The 25,917-nt window shown below is 55.9% G+C and overlaps 1 protein-coding gene across 1 annotated transcript; it reads right to left on the minus strand.

Moving 5' to 3' along the window:
• Window positions 1–4,879: 4,879 nt before the first annotated feature.
• Window positions 4,880–25,683, minus strand: LOC147120608 (SPEG neighbor protein-like). The gene is made up of 5 exons (XM_085983865.1): window positions 25,550–25,683; window positions 17,823–17,947; window positions 11,147–11,454; window positions 7,014–7,155; window positions 4,880–5,330 (listed from the first exon to the last, which is right to left on the minus strand). The coding sequence occupies exons 2-5, from the start codon at window positions 17,945–17,947 to the stop codon at window positions 5,192–5,194; spliced, it is 714 nt and encodes a 237-aa protein (XP_085839991.1). The 5' UTR covers window positions 25,550–25,683; the 3' UTR covers window positions 4,880–5,191.
• Between the last annotated feature and the right edge of the window lie 234 nt (window positions 25,684–25,917).

Here is a 25,917-nt window from a genome sequence, read left to right on the forward strand (position 1 = left end):
TATTTAAATGGAGAGAGATTACAAAATGCTACAGTTCAGAGGGACCTGGGGTCCTTGTGCATGAAACACAAAAAGTTAGCATGCAGGTACAGCAAGTAATCAAAAAGGCAAATGGAATGTTGGCCTTTATTTCAAGGGGGTTGGAGTATAAAAGCAGGGAAGTCCTGCTATAACTGTACAGGGTATTGGTGAGACCACACCTTGAGTACTGCGTACAGTTTTGGTCTCCTTATTTAAGGAAGGATATACTTGCATTGGAGGCAGTTCAGAGACGATTCACTAGGTTAATTCCAGAGATGAGGGGGTTTGACTTATGAAGAAAGGTTGAGTAGGTTGGGCCTATACACATTGGAATTTAGAAGAATGAGAGGTGATCTTATCTATATATATAAAGCGGCTCTTCTGTCTGTCTGTCCCGATGTCTGTCTGTCCGTTCTCTATACGTTTGAAAGTTACAGAGCGTACCGACGCGCGCGTCACCTCAAAAGAAAGCTTGTGATTCCGGACCGGTCATAGGCGTATTTACGTTTCGGCCAGACAAAAACCGTGCCCGCGGTATCCGAAAAACGTTCAGCCTTCCGCTCATTAGCATCTCATTAGCGACCGTGTGACGTCGAGGTCGACCAATCGGACGGCGGGTTCCTTCCTACAGTTGAGTGTCAAGTGACTCGACGATTGACCAATCCTATGCTTCGGTGACCTGACCGGTCGACCAATCGGTGCGTGTGTGGGCGGGCCTTATCCTTCTGAACCGAGGTGAGTGGCCGCCATCTTGATTTTTCACAATTTTTTCCCCCACACTTTCTGTGTGTTAGGGAACTAAGGTAAATATTTTAATGATGTGTTAGGGAATTAAATAACAATTTAATAGGGGGGGGAGAGCCTTGGCAAATCGCGGGGGGGGGGGAGAGCCTCGGGAAATCGCGGGGGGGGAGAGCCTCGGGAAATCGCGGGGGGGGGCGAGCCTTGGGAAATCGCGGGGGGCTCGCGCCGCCCACACTGACCGCGCATGCGCCTCCCGCACTGACCGCGCATGCGCCGCCCGCACTGACCGCGCATGCGCCGCCCGCACTGACCGCGCATGCGCCGCCCGCCCGCCCACAGCGGCCGTCCATCAGCCGTGCGATACGCGGGGGACCTCAGCTCCGGACCTCAGGCGCTAGGCAGGGGGAGGGGCCGGAGAGAGGGACAGAGGGGAGTGGGGGAGCGGGGGAGGGGAGGGAGGCAGGGAGACAGGGGAGGGGAGGGAGGGAGACAGGGGAGGGGAGGGGAGGGAGGGAGAGGAGGGGAGGGAGGGGAGGGGAGGGAGGGGAGGGGAGGGGAGGGAGGGGAGGGGAGGGAGGGAGGGGAGAGGAGGGGAGGGGAGGGAGGGGAGGGGAGGGAGGGGAGGGAGAGGAGGGGAGGGAGAGGAGGGGAGGGGAGGGGAGGGAGGGATAGGACAGGGAGAGGACATGACAGGGAGAGGGGGGACACACAGGGGCAGGGAGACCAAGCGCCCCAAAATTGCCCTCGCAACGCGGGGCTCCCCAGCTCGTTGAAATATATAAGATACTGAGGGGGCTCGACAAGGTAGATGCAGAGAGGATGTTTCCCCTCGTGGGAAATCTAGAACTTGGGGGCATAACTTCAGAATAAAGGGTCGCCCTTTTAGAACTGAGATGAGGAGGAATTTCTTCTCTCAGAGGGTCGTAAATCTGTGGAATTCTCTGCCCCAGAGAGCTGTGGCGGCTGGGTCATAGAATATATTTAAGGTGGGGATAGACAGATTTTTGCAAGATGAGGGAGTGAAGGGTTATGGGGAGCGGGCTGGGAAGTGGTTTTGAGCCCAAGATCAGCCATGAACTTATTGAATGGCGGAGCAGGCCCAAGGGACCAAGTGGCCTATTCCTGCTCCTATTTCTTATGTTCTTATAGATAAGGGTATATCCCGGAGTGGAGCAGGCTGGACTGGAGCACGAGTCAGAGATAGATAAGGGTAAATCTCGGTGTGGATTTGGCTGGGCTGCTCGTCAGAGATAGATAAGGGTAAATCCTGTAGTGGAGCAGGCTGGACTGGAGCACTAGTCAGAGATAGTTAAGGGTAAATCCCGGAGTGGATTTAGCTGGACTGGAGCACTAGTCAGAGATTGGGCTAGAAGGGTAAATCCCAGAGTGGAGCAGGCTGGACTGGAGTGCTAGTCAGTGATAGTTAAGGGTAAATCCCGGAGTGGCTTTAGCTGGACTGGAGTGCTAGTCAGAGATAGATAAGGGTAAATCCCGGAGTGGATCTGGCTGGACTGGAGTGCTAGTCAGAGATAGGTAAGGGTAAATCCCGGAGTGGTGCAGGCTGGATTGGAGTGCTAGTCAGAGATAAATAAAGGTAAATCCCAGAGTACAGCGGGCTGGATTGGAGTGCTAGTCAGTGATAGTTAAGGGTAAATCCCGGCGTGGATTTGGCTGGATTGGAGTGCTAGTCAGAGATAGATAAGGGTAAATCCTGGAGTGGAGCGGGCTGGACTGGAGTGCTAGTCAGAGGTTGTTAAGGGTAAATCCCGGAGTGGAGTACCCGGGACTGGAGTGCTAGTCAGAGATAGGGCTAGAAGAGTAAATCCCGGCATGGAGCCAGTCACATATAGGCCCAGGCCAGGTAAGGACGGCAGCTTTCCTTCCTTAAAGGACTTTAATGAACCAGTCGGGCTTTTTTTTTATGACAATCCGACAGCTTCATGGTCACTTTTACCGATACCGGCTTTTAATTTCCCGATTTTTAAAACTGAATTCAAATTCTCAAACTACCCACGGTGGGACTTGAATTCACGTTCTGTGGGATTATGAGTCCAGACCTCTGGATTACCAGACCACTACACTACGCTGCCTGTTACTAGTCCGCACTTGTCGCCTGTGCTGCACATTTTTGGTCTTTGGATGATCAGTCGTGGATTCTGCCCAGGTTCTTGGGCTGTTATTGCTGCACTTTGATATTAACGGCCACTTAACTGTGGCCGCAGTTTGATTGCTCCAGTGGCGACTGTGGGAGTGGCTCAGGTCACAGCGCTCTGTCACTACTGAGGCCGACACCTGGGGTCAGAGTGAGAGGGTGACCCAGGGGAACCAGCACAGGCCGTGACTGCTGCTTGATACAAAACATGGAATAGGTCAAACCTCTACAGGGAAGACCAGGCACAAAGATGGAGTGGATCAATACACTATATCCAGTACAATAGCAAAATACTGCAGATGCTGGAAATCCGAAATAACAACAGAAAATGCTGGAAAAACTCAGCAGGCCAGGCAGCATCCGTGGAGAGAAAATAGAGTCAACGTTTCGGGTAAACCCTTTGTCAAGACTGAAGAAGCACAGGAAATGAAACAGATTAAAAGGCCAGTTTGGGGGCTGGGAAATGGGGATGAGAGAACAAAAGAGAAGTGAAGAGACATTAAGAGGTATTCAAAACCAGACGAGATGGTGATAGGACTAGTGGAGACAAAAGACGGCTCTAGATTAGGTGTGAAATGCACTGGCAGAATGGGAGACAGCTGCCATGTGGGAGAGAGAAAAGAAAGGGGGGGGGGGGAAAGGGCCAAAACAAAGGTGTGGATAAAAAATTTAAGTAAAAATGTAATAGGGGCCGAGGTTATGATCTGAAATTGTTGAACTCGATATTGAGTCCGGAAGGCTGTAAAGTGCCTAATCGGAAGATGAGGTTCTGTTCCTCGAGTTTACGCTGAGCTTCCGTGGAACAATGCAAGAGGCCGAGGACGGTGAGGTCCGAGTGGGAATGGGGCGGTGAATTAAAATGACAGGCGACCGGAAGCTCGGGGTCACCCTTACGGACTGAACGGAGGTGTTCCACAAAGCGGTCACCCAATCTGCGTTTGGTCTCCCCAATGTAGAGGATGTACCAGTGTCAGACACAAAACATGGAATGAATCAATAGACTATAATCAAGGGTCATTCACGAAACAGGTAATGGATCAATACATTATATCCAGGGTCAGATACAAAATATGGAATGGACTATTACATGACATCAAGTGTCTCTGGCTCATTCTCTAACCACATTAAACTGTCCTGCTAGAGATGCAAATTAATTGCCAAGCATGGTAAGAGTCCAGAGTAATGGGTCGTCAAAACCCGCAGTAATTACCGGGAATGCCGACACATCACGGTCTCACATCAAAACCAAAGGTGGAGCATCATATCGCTGGGGCCAAAGGTTTCTGCACCAATTGGATCAAGTTCGAATCCCACCTGTCGAAACCCCTGCACCAGTGGTCGCAACAGGCAAAACCCAACACCCGGGCTGGAATCAGCAAAGCAGGAGTGTCACAAACGGGAGTGTCAGCTGTGGCTCAGTGGGTAGCACTCTCGCCTCTGAGTCAGAAGGTTGTAGGTTCAAGTCCCACTCCAGAGACTTGAGCACATAAATCTAGGCCGATGCTCCCAGTGCAGTACTGAGGGAGCGCTGCACTGTCAGAGGTGCCGTCTTTCAGATGAGATGTTAAACCGAGGCCCCGTCCGCTCTCTCAGGTGGATGTAAAAGATCCCATGGCACTATTTCGAAGAAGAGCAGTGGAGTTATCCTCGATGTCCTGGGCCAATATTTATCCCTCAGTTGACATCACTAAAAACAGATTATCCAGTCATTATCACATTGCTGTTTGTGGGAGCTTGCTGTGCACAAATTGGCTGCAGCGTTTCCTACATTACAACAGTGACTACACTTCAAAAGTGCTTCATTGTCTGTAAAGCGCTTCGGGGAGGTTGTGAAAGGCGCTATAGAAATGCAAATTCCCTGGGAGCCAGTTTCCCTGGAGATCCCAGCGTATGACGCACCGTCTAACAGATGATGTACGGAAGATACAACACACACACAAACGTGTTAATGAAACAGTTTCAAATATTTATTTTAAACAAAACAATACAACGGTCTGACACTGGTAAGTCAGTCAGAAGGAGAGGAACGGAGCCCTCGTTAATACCGGGCATCTACGAGACTCCGCGGAGGCTCGGTAAACTCCAATAGCTGCTCGGGTTTTTTTTTGTTCTCCGGGTCACAGGGCAGGGATTTCTGGGATTGGCGTCGATCAAGGCGGCAGATCGGTCGGGCGTTTGTGTTTTTACCTCTAAACGCAGATACAGGAAGAGCGTGAGAGAGAGAGAGAGAGATAAAGAGAGAGAGAGAGGGAGAGGGAGAGAGAATTTGTGAAATCAGTTGACATCGACTCTGGCGAAAGACTGATCCATTCCCAGACTGTTCTCCACGAAGATTTCGTACTTGCCCGCGTCGGCTGCCGTAATGTCTTTGATTGTCAGTGTGGTGGTGTCCGAATCAATATCATAGAACACCCTGAAAGGGAAAGGGAGGCATCGAGTTTCCTGATTGAAATCCACAGTTTGTTCCAGTTACAAAAAATATTCTCCAAACCCCCCCTCCCCCTCCCCCCCACTCCTTTCCACAAGTTCCCTGCAAAGACCTAGAATCTCACAGCACACAAGGAGGCCGTTTGGCCCATCATGCCTGTGCCGGCTCTTTGAAAGAGCTCTCCAATTAGTTCCACTCCCCCCCTGCTCTTTCCCCACGGCTCTGCAAATCTTTCCCCCTCAAGTATTTATCCAATTCCCTTTTGAAAGTTACTATTGAATCTGCTTCCACCTCCCTTTCAGGCAGCGCATTCCAGGATCACAACAACTCGCTGCATAAAAGAACCCATTCTCCTCATCTCCTCCCCTCTGGTTCTTTTACTGATTATCTTAAATTATCTTAAGTCGAGAGAAGATTTGGGGCCTTTCAGAAGGCCTCAACAGAGCTCACGCCAGCGCACATTGAGGATTTACAAAGTGGGTAAGGGGTAGAATTCCTGGACATGCTCCATTGATGTAAGGGGCACAGGCAGATGACTCGCCCTCTCTCCCTCCCCCCCGCCCCTAGCAATCTAATGCAGCACTTTGGAACTGGGCTCCACCCCAAATTCCTACTCCCCCCCCTTCTCCACCAACTCCGAACAAGGGGTACAGTAGCAGAGTGCTTATGTTACTGGGCCAGTAATCTAGAGGCCTGGACTAATAATCCAGAGAATGTGTGTTCAAATCCCACCATAGGTTTGAGTTTGAGAATTGGCTTTGGGTTTCAGTATCTGTAATTGTGACCCTGAAGCAGTCGGATTGTTGTAAAAGAACCCAACTGGTTCACTAATGTCCCTTTAAAAAATAAAGACTTACATTTCTATAGCGCCTTTCACGACCACCGGACGTCTCAAAGCGTTTTACAGTCAATTAAGTACTTTTGAAGTGTAGTCGCTGTTGTAATGTGGGAAACGCGGCAGCCAATTTGCGCACAGCAAGCTCCCACAAACAGCAATGTGATAATGACCAGATCATCTGTTTTGTGTGATGTTGATTGAGGGATAAATATTGGCCCCAGGACACTGGGGAGAACTCCCCTGCTCTTCTTCGAAATAGTGCCATGGGATCTTTTACATCCACCTGAGAGAGCAGACGGGTCCTCGGTTTAATGTCTCATCTGAAAGACGGCACCTCTGACAGTGCAGCGCTCCCTCAGCACTTCACTTAGAGAAGGAAACCTGCCGTCATTACCTGGCCTGGGCCTATATGTGACACAAATGTGGTAGGTTCTTAGCTGCCCTCTCAAGTGGCCCAGCAAGTTATATCAAACCTGTTACCAGTATAAGAAATAGGAGCAGGAGTCGGCCATTCGGCCCCTCGAGCCTGCTCCGCCATTCAATAAGATCATGGCTGATCTTCTACCTCATCTCCACTTTCCCGCCCGATCCCCATATCCCTTGATTCCCTTAGCGGTTTAAGAAGGCCCACCACCACCTTCTCAGGGCAACTAGTGGATGGACAATAAAGGTCAGCCTTACCAGTGACACCCAGAATGAAATGATTACAAATATTTCAACCCCCTTTAAGTCTTGAATATCACAAAACAGTGCGGCCTGCCTCAAAGACCCTCACTGTCCTTCTTCGCACCCCACCCTTGCTCCAGTCTGGGCCGCTGACCCGCTGTTACCTGTCATCTTCCTCGATGTCTTCGCCGTCCTTGGCCCATCCCACATCAGGCTCAGGCTCTCCACTAATGTACGCGACCAGCTTCACTGTCTGGCCTGCCTTCACTTTCGCGCTGTCGGGGCCCTTCTTGATCTTTCCCGGGACTAGAACGAGACGAGCAGAAGGGTGAGAGTGACAGACGTGGAGGTCACGGGTTCAGCCGGTGGAGAACTGCCCTCAGGGCTGGGAGGGCTGAACCGAGAGACCCTCGCGCGCGATGGAGACAGTACTCTCGAGACCCTAGAGTCCTCCGGCCCCGAGGGTCTCCTGGTAACAAGGGTAAGGACCCCCTCCTCAACCAGCAACATCTGTATAGGGTTTAAAATACAAGACACTACACAAATAGGCTGGCTTAACAGATGGACTTTGAGGAAGTTTTAAAGGTAGGAATCCATAGAATGATACAGCACAGAAGGAGGCCATTTGGCCCATCGTGCCTGTGCCGGCTCTTTGAAAGAGCTCTCCAATTAGATCCACTCTCCCCCCTGCTCTTTCCCCGGAGCCCTGCGAATTTTTTCCTTTTCAAATATTAATCCAATTGCCTTTTGAAAGTTACTATTGAATCTGCTTCCTCCGCCCTTTCAGGCAGCGCGTTCCAGACCACAACAACTCGCTGCGTAAAAAACATTTCTTCTCATCTCCCCCTTGGATTTTTTCCTCAAGTGTGGAGGTTGAAGGGGTTCAGGGAGGGAGTTCCAGAGAGTGGGGTTGAGGCCGCTGAAGGGGTACAACAGGTGGCCAGTGTCAGAGGAAGGGCATGCTCGATGTGGGAGGGGTGCAGGGGTGGGATATAGGAGCAGAGGGCAGGGTGAGGTCACAAAGGGATGGTGAGAGACTGTAGGTCAGTGAATATGGTGGCACACTTAGTGTGGGGCAGGATATTGGACAAGGCGGAGTTCACGGAGGGTGAATGAACACTCCACAGGAAGAACATTGGTGGAATTGAGTCTGGTGGAGATTGTAACGTTGCATATTGAATTATCATTGGCCCGCAGGCATCTGTAAGGAATACCTATTATATTCACATTGTGATCACATGCTGAGTTGTCATTGGCCTGCAGGCATCTGTAAGGACTACTATTGTTTTGAAGACCCAGGCTAGGGGTCCTAATGCCATGCTTTTCCCTACTGGTGCTGCCAATGATAGCACTAGCTTGACGATGTCCATGTCTAAACATGCCTTTAGACCTAGCACTGGAGGTGCTCGAGTGTCAACAATGTAAAAGTTATTTTGACCGGTTTGAATCATATGTGATGCCCAAGACAAATACGATATTCGCTAGATCGCACGAGATAGCCCAAGCACAGTTGAAAACCATAACCGGCGCCACGAGCAGCTCGCGTGAACAGACAGTGCACGCAGTTATTATAGACACACACCAAAGAACACCGCCCAGAGAGCGTGTTTCAGAACAGAAAGAACAGAGAGAGTTCTAAAAATGAGCAGCTCATTGTAAAAGGCACATGCGTGATGAAATGCAAGTACAAAGTGTGTAAAACAAGACAGTGATGAAGACATGGGCGAGGGTTTCAGCAGCAGATAGGCTGAGGCAGCGGCAGAGCCGGGCAATGTTACGGAGGTTGGAAGTAGGCGGTCTTTGCGATGGGGACGATTACAGCTCAGCTCGGGGTCAAATAGGACGGCGAGGTTGCAAACGGTCTGGCTCAGCCTGAGACAGTGGCCAGGGAGAGCAATGGAGTCAATGGCGAGGGAATGGAGACAGTGGCCGGAACCGAAGATGATGCTTCAGTCTCACAAGTATTGAGTTGGTGGAAGTTCTGACTCAGCCAAGACTGGATGTCGGACAGACAGCATGGAGGCATTGGAGGCTCGAGAGAGGTGGTGGTGAGGTAAACCTGGGTGTTGTCAGTGTACACGTGCAAACTGACCAGTGGGGACTCCTCTCCCTGAGGGGCTGAATGTGAATAAGGAAGAGCGGGGGCCAAGGATAGATATTTAGGGGACTTTGGAGGGGAGGAGTCCCACAGTTTATGTGGAGACTGAGGGAGGGGAGGAGTCCCACAGTTTGAGGGGAGACTGAGGGAGGGGAGGAATCCCACAGTTTGAGGGGAGACTGAGGGAGGGGAGGAGTCCCACAGTTTGAGGGGAGACTGAGGGAGGGAGGAGTCCCACAGTTTGAGGGGAGACTGAGGGAGGGGAGGAGTCCCACAGTTTGAGGAGAGACTGAGGGAGGGGAGGAGTCCCACAGCTTGAGGGGAGACTGAGGGAGGGGAGGAGTCCCACAGTTTGAGGGGAGACTGAGGGAGGGGAGGAGTCCCACAGTGTGAGGGGAGACTGAGGGAGGGGAAGAGTCCCACAGTTTGAGGGGAGACTGAGGGAAGAGAGGAGTCCCACAGTGTGAGGGGAGACTGAGGGAGGGGAAGAGTCCCACAGTTTGAGGGGAGACTGAGGGAGGGAGGAGTCCCACAGTTTGAGGGGAGACTGAGGGAGGGGAGGAGTCCCACAGTTTGAGGGGAGACTGAGGGAGGGGAGGAGTCCCACAGTTTGAGGGGAGACTGAGGGAGGGGAGGAGTCCCACAGTTTGAGGGGAGACTGAGGGAGGGGAGGAGTCCCACAGTTTGAGGGGAGACTGAGGGAGGGAGGAGTCCCACAGTTTGAGGGGAGACTGAGGGAGGGGAGGAGTCCCACAGTTTGAGGGGAGACTGAGGGAGGGGAGGAGTCCCACAGTTTGAGGGGAGACTGAGGGAGGGGAGGAGTCCCACAGTTTGAGGGGAGACTGAGGGAGGGAGGAGTCCCACAGTTTGAGGGGAGACTGAGGGAGGGGAGGAGTCCCACAGTTTGAGGGAGTGAAGGAGGGGAGGAGTCCCACAGTTTGAGGGGAGACTGAGGGAGGGGAGGAGTCCCACAGTTTGAGGGGAGACTGAGGGAGGGGAGGAGTCCCACAGTTTGAGGGGAGACTGAGGGAGGGGAGGAGGCCCACAGTTTGAGGGGAGACTGAGGGAGGGAGGAGTCCCACAGTTTGAGGGGAGACTGAGGGAGGGGAGGAGTCCCACAGTTTGAGGGAGTGAAGGAGGGGAGGAGTCCCACAGTTTGAGGGGAGACTGAGGGAGGGGAGGAGTCCCACAGTTTGAGGGGAGACTGAGGGAGGGGAGGAGTCCCACAGTTTGAGGGGAGACTGAGGGAGGGGAGGAGTCCCACAGTTTGAGGGGAGACTGAGGGAGGGGAGGAGTCCCACAGTTTGAGGGGAGACTGAGGGAGGGGAGGAGTCCCACAGTTTGAGGGGAGACTGAGGGAGGGGAGGAGTCCCACAGTTTGAGGGGAGACTGAGGGAGGGGAGGAGTCCCACAGTTTGAGGGGAGACTGAGGGAGGGGAGGAGTCCCACAGTTTGTGGGGAGACTGAGGGAGGGGAGGAGTCCCACGGTTTGAGGGGAGACTGAGGGAGGGGAGGAGTCCCACAGTTTGAGGTGCTGGGAGAGAATGAGTTAAAGCCAGAGATGGTGTGATGTATTTTGACTTCAATGCAGAGTGAGAGAAAGAAAAGAAAGACTTGCATTTCTCCAGCACCTTTCACAACCTCAGGACGCCCCAAAGCGGTTCACAGCCAATGAAGTACTTTTTAAGGTGTAGTCACTGTTGTAATGTAGGAAACGCGGCAGCCAATTTGCGCACAGCAAGCTCCCACAAACAGCAAGGTGATAATGACCAGATCATCTGTTTTTTAGTGATGTTGGGTGAGGGATAAATGCTGACCTTGGGACACGGGGGAGAACTCCCCTGCTCTTCCTCAAAATAGTGCCAGGGCATCATTTTACATCTACCTGAGAGGGCAGACGGGGCCTCGGTTTAACGTCTCATCCGAAAGACAGCCCCTCCGACAGTGCAGCGCTCCCTCAGTGCTGGCACTGGGAGTGTCAGCTTGGATTATGGGCTCAAGCCTCCGGAGTGGGGCTCGAACCCACGACCTCCTGACTGAGCAATGGCGAACACCTCGGGAGCGAGTGGGACAGGGGCTTAGGAGGAACGAGAGAGGGCAAAGTTCAGAGGACTTTCAGTAAGCGCTGGGAGAGACAAGATAGGCCAAGGCAACCTTTGGGGGTCACAACCAGCCACTCAAAGCAAAGCATTTCTTTACCTTCAATGGTGATCTTTGCAGAGTCAAAAGCCTCGCCAAAAGTGTTGCTGATTTTGATGGTATATTTGCCCAGATCGGCGAGTGTCCCGTCCCTAACCACCAAAGCCACCACATCAGGGTCCTCAAAAATGTAACGGTACTTCGGCCCGTCCTTCAGCTCTTGGCCATCCTTGAGCCAGCGGATGTGGGGGTCTGGGAACGCACTGACTCTGCAGTCCAGCCTGGCCGCACTGCCTTCAATCAGTATGACGTCCTTCAATTCTTTCAGGATCTTGGGTGGTCCTTTCTCTCTCAACTCCTTACGGGATCTGGAGGGAGGGAGGATGAAAGGGATGAAGGGACCAGGTTGTTAGATCAAAGAGAAGGGCAGCAGACACACGGGAACACCATCACCTCCCGAGTTCCCCCTCCATCCCGACTTGGAAGTATATCGTCGTTCCTTCATCGTCGCTGGGTCAAAATCCTGGAACTCCCTAACAGCACAGTGGGAACACCTTCACCACACGGACTGCAGCGGTTCAAGAAGACGGCTCAAGGGCAACTAGGGATGGGCAATAAATGCTGACCTTGCCAGCAATGCCCACATCCCCGGAACGAATTAAAAAAAACACATGTGCAACGATGGAATGCCAAGGCGAGGAATAGAAAGAGAGCAAGACTGGACTAAATGGCAGCTGTGTGCTACCATTTCGGCAGCAGCTCCCAAACCCGCGACCTCTTCCACCTAGAAGGACAAGGGCAGCAGGCGCATGGGAACACCACCACTTCCAAGTTCCCCTCCAAGTCACACACCATCCTGACTTATAAATATATCGGCCGTTCCTTCATCATCGCTGGGTCAAAATCCTGGAACTCCCTCCCTAACAGCACTGTGGGAGTACCTTCACCGCACGGACTGCAAGCGGTTCAAGAAGGCGGCACACCACCACCTTCTCAAGGGCATCTAGGGATGGACAATAAATGCCGGCCTTGCCAGCGATGCCCAGGTCTCATGAATGAATAAAAAAACACTTTTGTCTCTGGGTCCTCGCCTCCAATCCAGCCCCAGGCAGTAGGGTTTGAATGTTCTCCTTCCTCTTTCCCGTGGGATATGGGCGTTGCTGGTAAGGCTGACATTCATTGTCACCCCGGAGGTCAAGTGAACTCTCGTGCTTTTAACCAAGGATACCGGTGACACGAATGCCGCCATTACACTGTGAGGCTTGACCTGCCAGGACCCGCCAGTGAGATCCCTCAGCCGCAGAGGTGCTGGTTTACAGTGAATGAATCGGGCAAATTCTGTTTTTGTTGGATGGGATTCTGGGACTTGCACCCATGTTTTGGTGATTGATGGAATCGAGGAATTCAATCACCGTCCGTCGGCTCGACCGGACCCTTCTTGGCCCTGCTCTCTGGAATACTTTACCCAATCCCCTCCCTCTTCACTGTTACCTCAGCCAAACTTATCTCTTTGACTGTATCTCTGCTTACCTCGATTAACTCTTTCGCATTCCTGTATTCTGCTATGTGAAGCACTTTGGAACAAAGGAACAGGAGGAGGCCATTCAGCCCCTCGAGCCTGTTACACAAGAACAGGAGGAGACCATTCAGCCCCTCGAGCCTGTTACATAGGAACAGGAGGAGGTCACTCAGTCCCTCGAGCTTGTTCCGCCATTCAATCGGCTCATGGCTGTTCTGTATCTCAACTTCATTTACCTGCCTTAGCTCCGTATCCCTCGATACTCTTATCCAACAAAAATCTCTCGATCCCGGTCTTGAAAGCTCCAATTGACCCTCAGCATCCACAGCTTTCTGGGGCAGAGAGTTCCAGATTTCCGCTACCCTTTGTGTGAAGAAGTGCTTCCTGACATCACCCCTGAACGGCCTGACTCTAATTTTAAGATTTAAAACATTATGGTTGTGTGTAAATGGAAGTTGTTGTTCCTAACTAGGTCATTGATGTACAGTGACAGATCGAGTGAAATTCTGTTATTATTAAACAGGAATCTGACTGGTTTGTTTGTGCTTGTTCTCGGTGCCGGCAAGACTGTCCAACCCTGGTTGTCCTGAGAAGGATGTGGTGGGGTCAATTGTGATAATTGTTTGGACAACTGAATGCCTTGTTAGCTCACTTCAGAGTCAACAACACAGTGTGGGACTCACTGACCCCTCACTGACCCCTCACCGACCCCTCACCGACACCTCACTGACCCCTCACCGACCCCTCACTGATCCCTCACCGACCCCTCACCGACCCCTCACCGAAACCTCACTGACCCCTCACTGACCCCTCACCGACCACTCACCGACACCTCACCGACCCCTCACCGACCCCTCACCGACCACTCACTGACCTCTCACTGACCACTCACTGACCCCTCACCGGCTCCTCACTGACCCCTCACTGACCCCTCACCGACCCCTCACTGACCCCTCACTGACCCCTCACTGACCACTCACTGACCCCTCACCGACCCCTCACTGACCCCTCACTGACCACTCACTGACCCCTCACTGACCACTCACTGACCCCTCACTGACCCCTCACCGACCCCTCACCGACACCTCACTGACCCCTCACCGACCACTCACTGACCACTCACTGACCCCTCACCGGCTCCTCACTGACCCCTCACCGACCCCTCACTGACCCCTCACTGACCCCTCACTGACCACTCACTGACCCCTCACTGACCCCTCACCGGCCCCTCGCTGACCACTTGCTGACCCATCACTGACCACTCACTGACCCCTCACTGACCCCTCACCGGCTCCTCACTGACCCCTCACTGACCCCTCACCGGCTCCTCACTGACCCCTCACCGGCCACTCACTGACCCCTCACTGACCCCTCACCGACCCCTCACCGACCCCTCACCGACCCCTCACTGACCACTTGCTGACCCCTCACTGACCACTCACCGACCACTAACTGACCCCTCACCGACCACTAACTGACCCCTCTCCAACCACTAATTGACCATGAACTGACCCCTCACTGACCGCTCACTGAACATTCACTGACAACTCACTAACCTCTCACTGAACCCCCCAACCACTAACTGACCCCTCACTGACCCCTCACTGACCACTCACTGACCACTCACTGACCCCTCACTGACCACTCACTGACCCCTCACTGACCGCTCACCGGCTCCTCACTGACCACTTGCTGACCCCTCACTGACCACTCACCGACCACTAACTGACCCCTCACCTGCTCCTCACTGACCCCTCGCTGACCACTCACTGACCCCTCACTGACCACTAACTGACCCCTCACCAACCACTAATTGACCATCAACTGACCCCTCACTGACCGCTCACTGAACATTCACTGACCACTCACTAACCCCTCACTGACCCCTCACTGACCCCCCCGAACACTAACTGACCACTCACTGACCCCTCAGTGACCCCTCACTGACTGCTCACTGATCCCTCACTGAACATTCACTGACCCCTCACTGACCACTCACTGATCCCTCACTGCCCCCCTGACCACTAACTGACCACTCACTGACCCCTCACTGACCACTCACTGACCCCTCACTGACTGCTCACTGACCCCTCTGACCCCTCACTGACCCCTCACTGACCACTCACTGATCCCTCACTGACCCCTCACTGACCACTCACTGATCCCTCACTGACCCCCCTGACCACTAACTGACCACTCACTGACCCCTCACTGACACCTTAGTGATCCCTCACTGACTGCTCACTGACCCCTCACTGATCCCCCGACCACTAACTGACCACTCACTGACCCCTCAGTGACCCCTCAGTGACTGCTCACTGACCCCTCACTGAACATTCACTGATCCCTCACTGACCACTCACTGATCCCTCACTGAACCCCCGACCACTAACTGACAACTAACTGACCACTAAGTGACCACTCAGTGACCCCTCAGTGACCCCTCAATGACTGCTCACTGACCCCTCAGTGACCCCTCACTGAACATTCACTGACCACTCGCTGACCCCTCACTGACCACTCACTGACCCCCCGACCACTAACTGACCCCTCACTGACCCCTCACTGACCCCTCACTGACCCCTCACCGGCTCCTCACTGACCCCTCACCGACTCCTCACTGACCCCTCACCGACCCCTCACTGACCACTTGCTGACCCCTCACTGACCCCTCACCAACCACTAACTGACCTCTCACCGGCTCCTCACTGACCCCTCGCTGACCACTCACTGACCCCTCACTGACCACTAACTGACCCCTCACCAACCACTAATTGACCATGAACTGACCCCTCACTGACCACACACTGATCCCTCACCGACCCCTCACCGACAACTCACTGACCCCTCACTGACACCTCACCGACCCCTCACTGACCACTTGCTGACCCCTCACTGACCCCCCCGACCACTAACTGACCACTCACTGACCCCTCAGTGTCCCCTCAGTGATTACTTACTGACCCCTCACTGAACATTCACTGACCCCTCACTGACCACTCACTGATCCCTCACTGACCCCTCACTGACCCCTCACTGAACATTCACTGACCCCTCACTGACCCCTCACTGACCACTCACTGAACATTCACTGACCCCTCACTGACCCCTCACTGACCACTCACTGATCCCTCACTGAGCCCTCACTGACCCCTCACTGACCCCTCACTGATCCCTCACCGACCACTCACTGACCACTCACTGACCCCTCACTGACCCCTCACTGAACATTCCCTGACCCCTCAATGACCCCTCACTGACCCCTCACTGACCGCTCACTGATCCCTCACTGACCCCTCACTGACCACTCACTGATCCCTCACTGACCCCTCACTGACTACTCACTGATCCCTCACCGACCACTCACTGACCACTCACTGACCCCCCTGACCACTCACTGACCACTCACTGACCCCTCACTGACCCCTCACTGAACATTCAAATTCAAATTCAAATTCAAATCGCTTTATTGGCATGATAAGGTACATCTTATGTTGCCAAAGCATCAAAATACATTTATGGTTGAACACATAAACGCAGTTCTATTCATACAGTGTATAAACAGGTATATCCCTGAGTGTATACATTCGCCTTGTTTATATATACTCTTTTCTTAGTTTACTGGTTGTCCCTCTGTTCATGGCAAGCTGTAACATAGTGTGCCGCCAGTGTTACACAGCTTCTCTCCTCCCCCAGTAGGAATGGGAGTTTTTGGTTGTCATTCAGATTTCTGAAGTCAGGGCATATTTGTGAGAATTTTTGGTAGAAATTTTCCCTGATGCCCTGATATTTTCCACAGGCTGTGAGGAAGTGCATCTCTGTCTCTACTACTCCCTGACTGCAGTGAGCGCATATCCTGTCTTCTCTTGGCAGCCTGGTCTGCCTGTGTCTGCCTTTTTCGATTGCTAGGCTATGTTCGCTAAGTCTGTACCTTGTCAAGGTTCTTCTCAGTTTGTTATCCTTTACCATGGTCAGGTAATCAGCTATGTTGTATTGTCTGTTTAGGGCCAAGTAGCAATTGAGTTTGCTTTGGGTTTTTGTTGTTTCTGCCCAATTTGTCAGATATTTTTCCTTTTGCTTAGCGACGATTGTGTTGGGTCGAATTCTTTGTGTTACCCTGTCACTGTCCTGGGGCTGGTTATTGTTAGTATTGTTAGTAGTTACTTCACTGAGTCCCAGGACTAGTTGACTGAGGGTATTCTTCTTTATGGTCAGCTCTTGGCATTTCAGGGCGTCGTAGTGATAGCATTGGGGGTTGCTCATTTGTACGTGATTCCAAAGTTTGGTGGCTCTTTTTTGGATAGTGATTATTAATGGATATTGGCCTAGTTCCGCCCTGCATGCATTGTTTACTGTTTTCCTTTGAGTCCGGAGGATTCCCTGACCCCTCAGTGACCCCTCACTGACTGCTCACTGAACATTCCCTGACCACTCACTGACCACTCACTGACCCCTCACTGACCCCTCACTGATCCCTCACTGACCCCTCACCGACCCCTCAGTGACCCCTCACTGACTGCTCACTGACCCCTCACTGAGCATTCCCTGACCACATACTGGCCCCTCACTGACCAATCACTGACCCCTCACTGACCACTCACTGACCCCTCACTGACCACTCACTGATCCCTCACTGACCCCCCCGACCACTAACTGACCCCTCACTGATCCCTCACCGACCCCTCAGTGACCCCTCACTGACCCCTCACTGAACATTCCCTGACCACTCACTGACCCCTCACTGACCACTCACTGACCCCTCACTGACCACTCACTGACCCCTCACTGACCACTCACTGATCCCTCACTGACCCCCCGACCACTAACTGACCCCTCACTGACCCCTCACTGCTCCCTCATCACCCACTCACCGTCTACTCCCTAAGTGAGTAGCAGTGGGGCCCACCGGACGCTCGCTGCGCGAGCAGTGATGGCGGCTCTCTCTGCCCACCGGACGCACGCTGCGCGAGCAGTGATGGCGGCTCTCTCTGCCCACCGGACGCGCGCTGTGCGAGCAGTGATGGCAGCTCTCTCTGCCCGCCAGACGCACGCTGCGCGAGCAGTGATGGCGGCTCTCTCTGCCCACTGGACGTGCGCTGCGCGAGCAGTGATGGCGGCTCTCTCTGCCCACCGGACGCGCGCTGCGCGAGCAGTGATGGCGGCTCTCTCTGCCCACCGGACGCGCGCTGCGCGAGCAGTGATGGCAGTTCTCCCTACCTGTGCCCTCGGTATGAAGCCTGGATTTTGACGGCTGCGTCTTGTACTTTTGGATCATTGATGTCGATGGTGCATCCTGGGGGCGGGGCGCTTTTCTTCGCAGGAGCCGGGGCGGTCTTCGACATCTGACAACAACATACCGACTCGGGGTCAACGCTGTGGGCTGTGTCCCGTGGCCCGGTCCCCGCTACCACTCTCTGTTTCATTTTTACATGACTTTGCCATTTTATTTTATGTCTTTTAACTTTGCACCTGCTCCTTTTCTGAAGTTATCACCCAAGTGCCCAGTCTCCACAAGTGAAACTAAATAATGAGTGTTGGGCGGCTCTTTGACTGTGGGAGGCTTCACAGTGGAGCCTTATCCTTCTCACCCAACATTCACATATGGGGCACCTTCCAGCAGCGGTCACTGGATAGCGATTGGATTTCTCCCTCTCTGTCCCATCTCACAATTCACCCGCTCGCCCGACCCTTGCCCCCGTCTCACGATTCACCCCCTCCCCCGACACCTTCCCTGTCTCACGATTCACCCCCTGCCCCGACACCTTCCCTGTCTCACGATTCACCCCCTGCCCCGACACCCTCCCTGTCTCACGATTCACCCCCTTGCCCGACTCCCTCCCCGTCTCACGATTCACCCCCTGCCCCGAATCCCTCCCCGTCTCACGATTCACCCCCTGCCCCGACACTCTCCCTGTCTCACGATTCACCCCCTGCCCCGACACCCTCCCTGTCTCACGATTCACCCCCTCCCCCGACACCCTCCCTGTCTCACGATTCACCCCCTCCCCGGACACCCTCCCTGTCTCACGATTCACCCCCTCCCCCGACACCCTCCCTGTCTCACGATTCACCCCCTCCCCCGAATCCCTCCCCGTCTCACGATTCACCCCCTGCCCCGACACCCTCCCTGTCTCACGATTCACCCCCTGCCCCGACACCCTCCCTGTCTCACGATTCACCCCCTGCCCCGACACCCTCCCTGTCCCACGATTCACCCCCCTCCCCCAACACCCTCCCTGTCTCACGATTCACCCCCTGCCCCGACACCCTCCCTGTCTCACGATTCACCCCCTGCCCCGACACCCTCCCTGTCTCACGATTCACCCCCTGTCCCGACACCCTCCCTGTCTCACGATTCACCCCCTGCCCCGACACCCTCCCTGTCTCACGATTCACCCCCTCCCCGGACACCCTCCCTGTCTCACGATTCACCCTCTCCCCCGACACCCTCCCTGTCTCACGATTCACCCCCTCCCCCGACACCCTCCCTGTCTCACGATTCACCCCCTGCCCCGACACCTCCCTGTCTCACGATTCACCATCTGCCTCGACACCCTCCCTGTCTCACGATTCACCCCCTTGCCCGACTCCCTCCCCGTCTCACGATTCACCCCCTCCCCCGGCACCCTCCCCGCCTCACGATTCACCCCCTGCCCCGAATCCCTCCCCGTCTCACGATTCACCCCCTGCCCCGACACCCTCCCTGTCTCACGATTCACCCCCTGCCCCGACACCCTCCCTGTCCCACGATTCACCCCCACCCCCGACACCCTCCCTGTCTCACGATTCACCCCCTCCCCGGACACCCTCCCTGTCTCACGATTCACCCCCTCCCCCGACACCCTCCCTGTCTCACGATTCACCCCTTCCCCCGGCACCCTCCCTGTCTCACGATTCACCCCCCTGCCCCGGCACCCTCCCTGTCTCACGATTCACACCCTGCCCCGACACCCTCCCTGTCTCACGATTCACCCCCTGCCCCGACACCCTCCCCCATCTCACGATTCACCCCCTGCCCCGACTCCCTCCCTGTCTCATGATTCACACCCTGCCCCGACACCCTCCCCGTCTCATGATTCACCCCTCCCCCGACACCTCCCCGTCTCACGATTCACCCTCTGCCCCGACTCCCTCCCCGTCTCACGATTCACCCCCTGCCCTGACACCCTCCCTGTCTCACGATTCACCCCCTGCCCCGACACCCTCCCCCATCTCACGATTCACCCCCTGCCCTGACACCCTCCCTGTCTCACGATTCACCCCCTGCCCCGACACCCTCTCTGTCTCACGATTCACCATCTGCCCCGACACCCTCCCTGTCTCACGATTCACCCCCTGCCCCGACACCTCCCTGTCTCACGATTCACCATCTGCCTCGACACCCTCCCTGTCTCACGATTCACCCCCTTGCCCGACTCCCTCCCCGTCTCACGATTCACCCCTTCCCCCGGCACCCTCCCCGCCTCACGATTCACCCCCTGCCCCGAATCCCTCCCCGTCTCACGATTCACCCCCTGCCCCGACACCCTCCCTGTCTCACGATTCACCCCCTGCCCCGACACCCTCCCTGTCCCACGATTCACCTCCTCCCCCGACACCCTCCCTGTCTCACGATTCACCCCCTCCCCGGACACCCTCCCTGTCTCACGATTCACCCCCCTCCCCCGACACCCTCCCTGTCTCACGATTCACCCCTTCCCCCGGCACCCTCCCTGTCTCACGATTCACCCCCTGCCCCGGCACCCTCCCTGTCTCACGATTCACACCCTGCCCCGACACCCTCCCTGTCTCACGATTCACCCCCCTGCCCCGACACCCTCCCCCATCTCACGATTCACCCCCTGCCCCGACTCCCTCCCTGTCTCATGATTCACACCCTGCCCCGACACCCTCCCCCGTCTCACGATTCACCCCCTCCCCGACACCCTCCCCGTCTCATGATTCACCCCCTCCCCCGACACCTCCCCGTCTCACGATTCACCCTCTGCCCCGACTCCCTCCCCGTCTCACGATTCACCCCCTGCCCTGACACCCTCCCTGTCTCACGATACACCCCCTGCCCCGACACCCTCCCCCGTCTCACGATTCACCCCCTGCCCTGACACCCTCCCTGTCTCACGATTCACCCCCTCCCCCGACACCCTCCCCGTCTCATGATTCACCCCCTGCCCCGACACCCTCTCTGTCTCACGATTCACCATCTGCCCTGACACCTCCCCGTCTCACGATTCACCCCCTGCCCCGACACCCTCCCTGTCTCACGATTCACCCCCTGCCCCGACGCCCTCCCCCGTCTCACGATTCACCCCCTCCCCCGACACCCTCCTCCGTCTCACGATTCACCCCCTCCCCCGACACCCTCCCCGTCTCACGATTCACCCCCTCCCCCGACACCTCCCTGTCTTACGATTCACCCTCTGCCTCGACACCCTCCCCGTCTCACGATTCACCCCCTCCCCGACACCCTCCCCGTCTCACGATTCACCCCCTCCCCGACACCTCCCTGTCTCACGATTCACCATCTGCCTCGACACCCTCCCCGTCTCACGATTCACCCCTCCCCCGACACCCTCCCTGTCTCACGATTCACCCCCTGCCCCGACACCCTCCCCGTCTCACGATTCACCCCCTGCCCCGACACCCTCCCCGTCTCACGATTCACCCCCTGCCCCGACTCCCTCCCTGTCTCACGATTCACCCCCTGCCCCGACACCCTCCCCGTCTCACGATTCACCCCCCTCCCCGACACCCTCCCCGTCTCACGATTCACCCCCTCCCCGACACCCTCCCCCGTCTCACGATTCACCCCCTGCCCCGACACCCTCCCCGTCTCATGATTTACCCCCTCCCCCGACACCCTCCCTGTCTCACGATTCACCCTCTGCCCCGACACCCTCCCTGTCTCATGATTCACCCCCTCCCCCGACACCTCCCCGTCTCACGATTCACCCTCTGCCCCGACTCCCTCCCCGTCTCACGATTCACCCCCTGCCCTGACACCCTCCCTGTCTCACGATACACCCCCTGCCCCGACACCCTCCCCCGTCTCACGATTCACCCCCTGCCCTGACACCCTCCCTGTCTCACGATTCACCCCCTCCCCCGACACCCTCCCCGTCTCATGATTCACCCCCTGCCCCGACACCCTCTCTGTCTCACGATTCACCATCTGCCCTGACACCTCCCCGTCTCACGATTCACCCCCCTGCCCCGACACCCTCCCTGTCTCACGATTCACCCCCTGCCCCGACGCCCTCCCCCGTCTCACGATTCACCCCCCTCCCCCGACACCCTCCTCCGTCTCACGATTCACCCCCTCCCCCGACACCCTCCCCGTCTCACGATTCACCCCCTCCCCCGACACCTCCCTGTCTTACGATTCACCCTCTGCCTCGACACCCTCCCCGTCTCACGATTCACCCCCTCCCCGACACCCTCCCCGTCTCACGATTCACCCCCTCCCCGACACCTCCCTGTCTCACGATTCACCATCTGCCTCGACACCCTCCCCCGTCTCACGATTCACCCCCTCCCCCGACACCCTCCCTGTCTCACGATTCACCCCCTGCCCCGACACCCTCCCCGTCTCACGATTCACCCCCTGCCCCGACACCCTCCCCGTCTCACGATTCACCCCCTGCCCCGACTCCCTCCCTGTCTCACGATTCACCCCCCTGCCCCGACACCCTCCCCGTCTCACGATTCACCCCCTCCCCGACACCCTCCCCGTCTCACGATTCACCCCCTCCCCGACACCCTCCCCCGTCTCACGATTCACCCCCTGCCCCGACACCCTCCCCGTCTCATGATTTACCCCCCTCCCCCGACACCCTCCCTGTCTCACGATTCACCCTCTGCCCCGACACCCTCCCTGTCTCAGGATTCACCCCCTCCCCGACTCCCTCCCCGTCTCACGATTCACCCCCTGCCCCGACACCCTCCCCGCCTCATGATTTACCCCCCTCCCCCGACACCCCTCTCTGTCTCACGATTCACTCCCTCCCCGACTCCCTCCCCGTCTCACGATTCACCCCCTCCCCCCGACACCTCCCCGTCTCACGATTCACCCCCTGCCCCGACACCCTCCCTGTCTCACGATTCACCCCCTGCCCCGACACCCTCCCTGTCTCACGATTCACCCCCTCCCTGACTCCCTCCCCGTCTCACGATTCACCCCCCTCCCCCGACACCCTCCCCGTCTCACGATTCACCCCCTCCCCCGACACCCTCCCCGTCTCACGATTCACCCCCTCCCCCGACACCTCCCCGTCTCACGATTCACCCCCTGCCCCGACACCCTCCCCGTCTCACGATTCACCCCCTCCCCCGACACCCTCCCCATCTCACGATTCACCCCCTCCCCCGACACCCCTCCCCGTCTCACGATTCACCCCCTCCCCCGACACCCTCCCCGTCTCACGATTCACCCCCTCCCCCGACACCCTCCCCGTCTCACGATTCACCCCCTGCCCCGACACCCTCCCCGTCTCACGATTCACCCCCTCCCCCGACACCCTCCCCGTCTCACGATTCACCCCCTCCCCCGACACCCTCCCCGTCTCACGATTCACCCCCTCCCCCGACACCCTCCCCGTCTCACGATTCACCCCCTGCCCCGACACCCTCCCTGTCTCACGATTCACCCCCTCCCCGACTCCCTCCCCGTCTCACGATTCACCCCCCTCCCCCGACACTCTCCCCCGTCTCATGATTTACCCCCTCCCCGTCTCACGATTCACCCCCCTCCCCCGACACCCTCCCCGTCTCACGATTCACCCCCTGCCCCGACACCCTCCCCATCTCACGATTCACCCCCTCCCCTGGCACTCTCCCTGTCTCACGATTCACCCCCTCCCCCGACACTCTCCCCCGTCTCATGATTTACCCCCTCCCCCGACACCCTCCCCGTCTCACGATTCACCCCCTCCCCAACACCTCCCCGTCTTACGATTCACCCCCTCCCCCGACACCCTCCCTGTCTCACGGTTCACCCTCTGCCCCGACACCCTCCCCGTCTCACGATTCACCCCCTCCCCTGACACCCTCCCCGTCTCACGATTCACCCCCTGCCTTGACACCCTCCCCATCTCACGATTCACCCCCTCCCCCGACACCTCCCCGTCTCACGATTCACCCCCTGCCCCCGACACCCTCCCCGTCTCACGATTCACCCCCTCCCCTGACACCCTCCCCGTCTCACGATTCACCCCCTGCCTTGACACCCTCCCCATCTCACGATTCACCCCCTCCCCCGACACCTCCCCGTCTCACGATTCACCCCCAGCCCCGACACCCTCCCCATCTCACGATTCACCTCCTCCGACACCCTCCCCCATCTCACGATTCACCCCCTCCCCCGACACCCACCCCGTCTCATGATTCACCCCTCCCCCAACACCCTCCCCATCTCACAATTCACCCCCTCCGACACCCTCCCCCGTCCAGCGATTCACACCCTCCCCTCTCCCTCCCTCTGCCCCCGTCCCGTGTCCACCCCCTCCCCCCCCCCCCCCAATGCTAAGACACCTCCTGTGACCTGACAGGTCCCAACTCTCCAAGAGATCAGCGACAGGCAGGAGCGAGGAACAAATTGCACAGACATGGGAACAATATCCGATAAAACTCACACAACCCCTCAGCAATCCAGCAACCTTGCCCAGTGGAACAGGAGGAGGTCGTTCAGCACCTTAACCCTGGTCCGCCATTCAATTAGACCATGGCTGATCTGTACCATTTACCCGGCTGAGCTCCTTATCCCTCGATACCCGTAACCCAACATAAATCTTTCCATCTCAGTCTTGAAAGCCCCAATTGACCCCTCTCAGCCTCAACAGCCTTTTGCAGAGAGTTTCCAGCTTTCCACTCCCCTTTGTGTGAAGAAGTGCTTCCCGACATCACCCCTGAACGGCCTGGCTCTAATTTTAAGGTTATGCCCCCTTGTTCTGGACTCCCCCCACCAGAGGAAATAGTTTCCCTCTCTCTACCCTAGCGAATCTCTTTTTATCATTTTATCACATCATTTTAAACACCTTGATCAGATCACCCCTCAATCTTCTAAACTCGAGAGAATTCAAGCCAAATTTAAGCAACCGGTCCTCCAAAATTAACCCTCTAAGTCCCTGGCACACAATATCTGGAAAAAAAAATGACTTCTAACATCGAAGATTTAAATAGAATTAGATGACACTGCATGTCTGAATCCTGATCCCAGAATTTTAACAACACTTTTGACAAATGATGGAATCATCCTCTCTAACTCACGCCCGGCATTAGAGACTCCACCACACCCCAGACACTGCCAGGCAACTGCAGTCAAAGCGCCGCTGTTCGGGAATTAATTTAATTCATTCTCAGGGTGTGGGCGCCGCTGGCAAGGCGGGCATTTATTGCCCGTCCCTTAGTTGCCCCCTTCTCGATACGACTGTGTGGCTCGCTGGGCCACTTTCAGAGGGGCAGGTTAAGAGTCAACCACATTGGTATGGGGACTGGAGTCACATGTAGGCCCAGGCCGGGTCAGGACGGCAGGGTTTCCTTCCCCCTTAAAGGGACACTAGTGAACCCGTCGGGTTTTTACGACAATCCGACAGCTTTCACGGTCACTTTAACTGAGGCCGGCTTTTTAATTCCAGCTTTAAAAAAAAATTGAATTCAAATTCTCAAAATTCCAGATGGCGGGATCGTGAATTTAAACTCTCTGGATTAACTAGCTCAGTTTCCTGGATTAGTGGCCCGGTAACATAACCCGCTGCACCAGCGCCACCTAAACCTGTCAGCGTCAGGAAGCAGGGGACAGATTCCCTTGCAACTTTTCAACTCCAAGGCTGTGGAGACCAACAAGTTGCTGGATTTCACCAACTCCCCACTCCCCACACACCCCTTCACTAAACCCGACAGAACCACGGGGGCTTGGGGCGGGTGAAAAGAACTTTCATTTTGCCACTTACCCTGGTGAAACACTGAGTCCTCACTCAGGCAGTCACGTCCTTGATATTTATATTTTTTTTTAAGAGAGAGGGGGGACGGAAGGAAAAGGTGGATTTTATATTCTTGAAAAGCACCAGTGAGTTCGACAACCGGTAGCCGAAGGGAGAGGCCGCTTTATAAACCGGTGTTGGGTGAGGGAGAGGGAGAGGGGAGGGGGGGCTGGCTGGAGATCGATAGCCCTCTCCGCTCCGCATTCCTTGAGCGCGGTTACCTTCTTTGGAACAGGTCTCGAAAAACCTGGAGTCTGGATAGTGTGAACTCCCCATTGACTTGGGAGAGGACCCTTCTCATCCCTTATATAGTGCTTAGCCCGGGGTCCCGAGAGAGA

This window comes from Somniosus microcephalus, chromosome 4, assembly GCF_052327205.1.
Source record: "Somniosus microcephalus isolate GS21.2 chromosome 4, FLI_Smic_1.0, whole genome shotgun sequence".
Lineage (NCBI taxonomy): Eukaryota > Metazoa > Chordata > Chondrichthyes > Squaliformes > Somniosidae > Somniosus > Somniosus microcephalus.

Bases quoted from the DNA above. Each gene is read 5' to 3' on its own strand.
- LOC147120608 (XM_085983865.1), bottom strand. From the start codon at position 17,947: ATGTCGAAGACCGCCCCGGCTCCTGCGAAGAAAAGCGCCCCGCCCCCA. The intron at 11,455-17,822 runs GTAGGGAGAACT...CCCTCCCTCCAG, and splicing joins GCTTCATACCGAGGGCACAG to ATCCCGTAAGGAGTTGAGAG. The intron at 5,331-7,013 runs GTAACAGCGGGT...TTTCCCTTTCAG, and splicing joins GACATCGAGGAAGATGACAG to GGTGTTCTATGATATTGATT.